The sequence below is a fragment of the Rhinopithecus bieti genome, unplaced genomic scaffold, assembly GCF_001698545.2.
Source record: "Rhinopithecus bieti isolate Rb0 unplaced genomic scaffold, ASM169854v2 scaffold_3057, whole genome shotgun sequence".
Classification (NCBI taxonomy): Eukaryota; Metazoa; Chordata; class Mammalia; order Primates; family Cercopithecidae; genus Rhinopithecus; species Rhinopithecus bieti.
In genome coordinates this window covers 58046-63135 of record NW_016803927.1, presented here as the reverse complement: position 1 = coordinate 63135, position 5090 = coordinate 58046, and the positions used below count along the sequence as shown (strand labels likewise).

The 5090-nt window shown below is 42.0% G+C and overlaps 1 protein-coding gene across 1 annotated transcript in view; it reads left to right on the top strand.

Moving 5' to 3' along the window:
- SAP18 (Sin3A associated protein 18) overlaps positions 1–4768 on the top strand; it is an 8002-nt gene extending 3234 nt beyond the window's left edge. The window contains exons 3-4 of the mRNA XM_017859154.1: positions 3970–4092; positions 4351–4768. Coding sequence (XP_017714643.1) covers positions 3970–4092; positions 4351–4507 — 280 coding nt within the window. The 3' untranslated portion in view covers positions 4508–4768. The remainder of the gene's footprint in view (positions 1–3969; positions 4093–4350) is intronic.
- The last annotated feature ends 322 nt before the right edge of the window (positions 4769–5090 follow it).

Genomic DNA, 5090 nt, shown 5'->3' with positions numbered 1-5090 from the left:
CTGAGAGAAATGCCTGAGGTCACTAAGTTAGATGCTTTAGTGCTGAGATTCCATAGTTCCAACCTAAGCCTGATGCCTCCTGTGCCCACATATTTAATTCTGATAGAAGTGAATTAATCAATTTCTGTCTGAAAAAAGACCGTAATTATAGCTAGAGTTTTCTTTTTTATTTTATTTTATTTTATTTTATTTTATTTTATTTTTTTATGTTATGTTATGTTATGTTATGTTATGTTATGTTATGTTATTTATTTTTGAGACAGAGCCTTGCTCTGTCGCCCAGGCTGGAGTGCAGTGGCCGGATCTCAGCTCACTGCAAGCTCCGCCTCCGGGTTTACGCCGTTCTCCTGCCTTAGCCTCCCGAGTAGCTGGGACTACAGGCGCCCGCCACCTCGCCCGGCTAGTTTTTTGTATTTTAGTAGAGACGGGGTTTCGCCGTGTTAGCCAGGATGGTCTCGATCTCCTGATCTCGTGATCCGCCCGTCTCGGCCTCCCAAAGTGCTGGGATTACAGGCTTGAGCCACCGCGCCCGGCCTGAATGTGTATAATTTTAAACTGTTTAAGCCCTGTACACTAGAGCTAATCCCTTGAATATTGGGACCTTATTTATCTTATTTGGAGGTGCTTGTTAAATTTATGTAGTAGTATGATACTTGTATTTAAGCATCACTCAAGGGTAAGTGTTCCAGGAAGGTTGATTTAGCTTATATGGAAGAACTGTTGAATGACTTGATGAAAATTTCTTTTCAGAAATTGAAGTGTATGTTTCTTCCAACAAATAAGAGTTCCTATTTGCCGGGTGCTGTGTGTGCTTAGATCCTGAGGGTATAAAGTCAAGAGGGTACTGCTCCTCCCTGTAGTCCTTTTATCAGGGAAAGCGGATGAATAGAGTGATTTTTAGGGTTAAGATGGCAGGTGAGGTTGTTCCACAGACCTTCTCCTCTGAATCAAGAAAAAAAAATTACAAAAAAAATCCTGTCCTGAACTGCCTGTCCATAAATTGCAACCAAACAAAGAAGGAACAACCTTAAGTTATATCTCAAAATGGTGGCCAAAGAAGAGATTCTGAAAGACTGGATGATTGGTAATGGGGGTAACACAAAGGCCTGCCCTCACTCCCAGAAATAGTAATGAGGGAAAATTAGTTAACATATGCTGGAAATTCTCAATAGAAGTAGACTGTGAGGTTAAAGTAGGCAGCCCCGACAAGCTATGGAAAAAGGAGTGGGATTCCAGAGGAGCCCAGTGGAGGCAGGCTGTGCTTGCCAAAGTCAGTCATGGCTCAGCCAGAAAAACAGAATTGGGAGAGATGTGTTAAGAGATTGATTTCTGCTGGGCGCGGTGGCACTTTGGGAGGCAGAGGTGGGCAGATCATGAGGTCAGGAGTTGGAGACCAGCCTGGTCAACATGGCAAAACCCTGTCTCTACTAAAAATACAAAAATTAGCCAAGTGTGGTGGTGGGTGCCTGTAATCCCAACTACGTGGGAGGCTGAGGCAGGAGAATTGCTTGAATCCAGGTGGCAGAGGTTGCAGTGAGCCGAGATCGGCGCCACGTCCTCCAGCCTGGGCGACAGAGCAGACTCCATCCCCCCCAAAAAAAGAGAGCTTTATTGCAAAGAATTGGCCTACGTGATTGTGGGGGCTGTCTAGGTACTTTAATTGTCAAATCTGTAGGGCAGGTTCTCAGGAAGGAAAGGCTGCTCTTAGGGCCTTTCAACTAATAGAATCAGGCCTACCCAGATTATATAGGATAGCCCCTTGAATTTAATGTCAATTGGTGGTTGACTTTAATCACATCTATAAAGTATCTCACAGCAATACCTAGGTTAGTGTTTGGTTGAATATCTGGGGGCTGTAGCTTCGTCAAGCTGACACAAGTACTGAACCCCACCCTGTCCTCAAGCTTCTGACTAGTGATGAAAAAGCAACACTTGGCACTCCAATTGTTGGTCTGGAAAGTTAGTCCTTAGAAGGTGGGAAGCTTGTGTAGGTTTCACACTGTCAGAACTGATAAAAGGTGTGATATAAATCCCCCAAATTCATTAAGAGCAAGACAATATTGAAAATATTTTTAGAAGGAAAAAATTATTTCTGGTATATATCATCATAAGTATGTACTGTGTATCAGAATATAGATTGAGCATTGCAAATGCAAAATCTGAAATGCCACAAAATCTGAAACTTTGAGAGCTGACATGACACCGGTGGAAAATTGCACACATAAGTTCTTGACACAAACTTTTTTTTTTTTTGAGAGAGAGACTTGCTCTGTCCCCCAGGCTGGAGGGCAGTGGTGCAATCTTGGCTCACTGCAACTTCTGCCTCCCAGGTTCAAGCGATTCTCCTGCCTCAGCCTCCTGAATAGCTAGGATTACAGGCGTGCACCAAACTTCCTTTCATGCACAAAATTACTTAAAATGATGTATAAAATTATATTCCGGCCGTGTATAAGGTATGTTTGAAACATAAATGAGTTTCTTACTTAAACTGGGGTCACAACCCCAAGATACCTTACGTATCTGCAGAAATTCTAAAATCTGAAAAAACCCAAAGCACTTCTAGTCCCATGTATTTTGGTTAAGGGATACTCAATCTGTAATTGACACAGAATAACATCAAAATATCAGGTTAAAAAAAAAAAAACTCACCTCTGAGACAGATAAACCAGTGTGACCTCAGGTTTTTTTGTTTTTGTTTTTGAGACAGTCTCACTGTCGCCCAGGCTGGAATACAGTGGCACAATCTTGGCTCACTGCAGCCTCTGCCTCCCAGGTCAAGCGATTCTCTTGCCTCAGCCTCTCGAGTAGCTGGGATTATAGGCTACAGATGTGTGCCACCACGCCTGGCTAATTTTTGTAATTTTAGTAAACGGGGTTTCACCATGTTGGCCAGGCTGGTCTCAAACTTCAGCTCCTGGCCTCAGGTGATCCACCCACCTTGGCCTCCCAAAGTGCTGGGATGACAGGCATGAGCCACCGCACCTGGCAAAAAAATGTATACTAGGTTATTTCTAAGATGCTTATATTTTAAAATATTTTTTCAGATTGTGCCCTATTAGCTCAGGGGACTATATGAAAGTTGCATTCAAATCAGTATTTGCAGGGTAAGAGACTTTATTGTGACAAGAGCCTGTGCTTCATCCTAAGAAAATTTTGTATATTTCATTGGCTCTAGGACTCTTATTTGTCGTAAAACTTAAGATTCCATCTAAGAAAGAAGAAACACATCTGGCGGGGCACAGTGGCTCACGCCTGTAATCAATCCCAGCACTTTGGGAGGCCAAGATAGGTGGATCAGTTGAAGTCAGGAGTTCGAGACCAGCATGGCCAACATGGTGAAACCCTGTCTCTACTAAAAATACGAAAAAAAAGCTGGGCGTGGTGCCGTGCACCTGTCATCCCGGCTACTCAGGAGGCTGAGGCAGGAGAATTGCTTGAACCTAGGAGGCGGAGGTTGCAGTGAGCCAAGGTCAGGCCACTGCACTGCAACCTGGGCGACACAGCGAGATTCTCAAAAACAAAACGTGTCAGTATGAAAATGCTTTCCTAGTACATTGATTCTAAGATACACTCCAATTTCAGAGATGCTAAAATGTGGAAGAGTACATGTCTTAGAACTAATGGGATACATGTATTTTGCATATTTGGGTTTATTTGGACTAGTTACCTTTAGGTAAATCACTGGGCCATAGGGTGTTGTGTAGCAACAGAAGATAGCATATAGAATCTCTGAAGTCCCTTTTAGCACTAAGAGTCTAATTAATTGAAATTTCCAGCAGTAAGGCTGGTACACGGAGTTTTTGGAGGCAAATAGTATTTTTAGCTGCTTTAAAATTCAACTCTAGTATAAGACCCTGGCAGTTTCTAACGTAAGTCACAACTCATATATGTGATTAACTCATTGTCAGTATCCTTTTAATAATATTGCTGATTAAACAAATGTAAATGTCTTCTTTTAAAAAAATCCAGGATGGATGCAACCTTGAAAGAACTGACAAGCTTAGTAAAGGAAGTCTACCCAGAAGCTAGAAAGAAGGGCACTCACTTCAATTTTGCAATTGTTTTTACTGATGTGAAAAGACCCGGCTATCGGTAGGTAACTTCTCATTTGTAAGTCCTGTTAATCTCTGTGTTTTTAGTATGTTTTAACTGATAGAGATCACTCCTTCAGTGAGTCTTATTAGTGGGAGAACAGGGTTTATACTCAGACCTGGTTTGGCTTAATAAAGTTCTTAAGTTTTGGAGCCGTGTTATAAAGTGATGGAGCAGATCCGGTGCCGGATTCACTTCGTAGCACATGCTGGGATTCCCTGGTTTTGATCCATTAACAGTTGATTTTCCTTCTTGCAGAGTTAAGGAGATTGGCAGCACCATGTCTGGCAGAAAGGGGACTGATGATTCCATGACCCTGCAGTCGCAGAAGTTCCAGATAGGAGATTACTTGGACATAGCAATTACCCCTCCAAATCGGGCACCACCTCCTTCAGGGCGCATGAGACCATATTAAATTCTATTTACAATTTCTTGAATTTATTTTTCCGTCAGTTACGTAAAATAAACTTACTCTTTTCCTCCCCTGATTATTACCATTAAGCCTTTAAATTCTAAAATTATAATGCATCATCTATTTAGGAATTAGATTCAGATGTGCTATTGTATGATTACTAATGGAAAGTCTGTATGTTTCAAGCCCTTCTGTAAAATATGAAGAAAAGTGCTCTTAGCATTCTGTGTAAAACTGTACTGTTAAATATATGTGTGTAATCAGCCTGAGTGTGAAAGTTAATGGAGGCCTGGGAACAGGGTTTATACTAAGTAGTGGAGGAGGGTATGGTTAAGCCCAAAGGGGCAGAACAAGAAAGCCACGGGATTGTATGAAATCAAACGTGTTTGTGTAGACGGCTGTATGCAGTTGGAAAGGACGTGAGATTGAGCTCAAGTGGCAGCAGAGGCAGTTTGGAATAGTATAAGCTGAGGCAAGGTGAAGAAGCTGTGTTGGAAGAGATTGCCCTGCCTTGATCAGGGTACCATGACATAAAAGGCTGAAGAACAGGCACCACAATGAGGACTTATATATATATATATATATA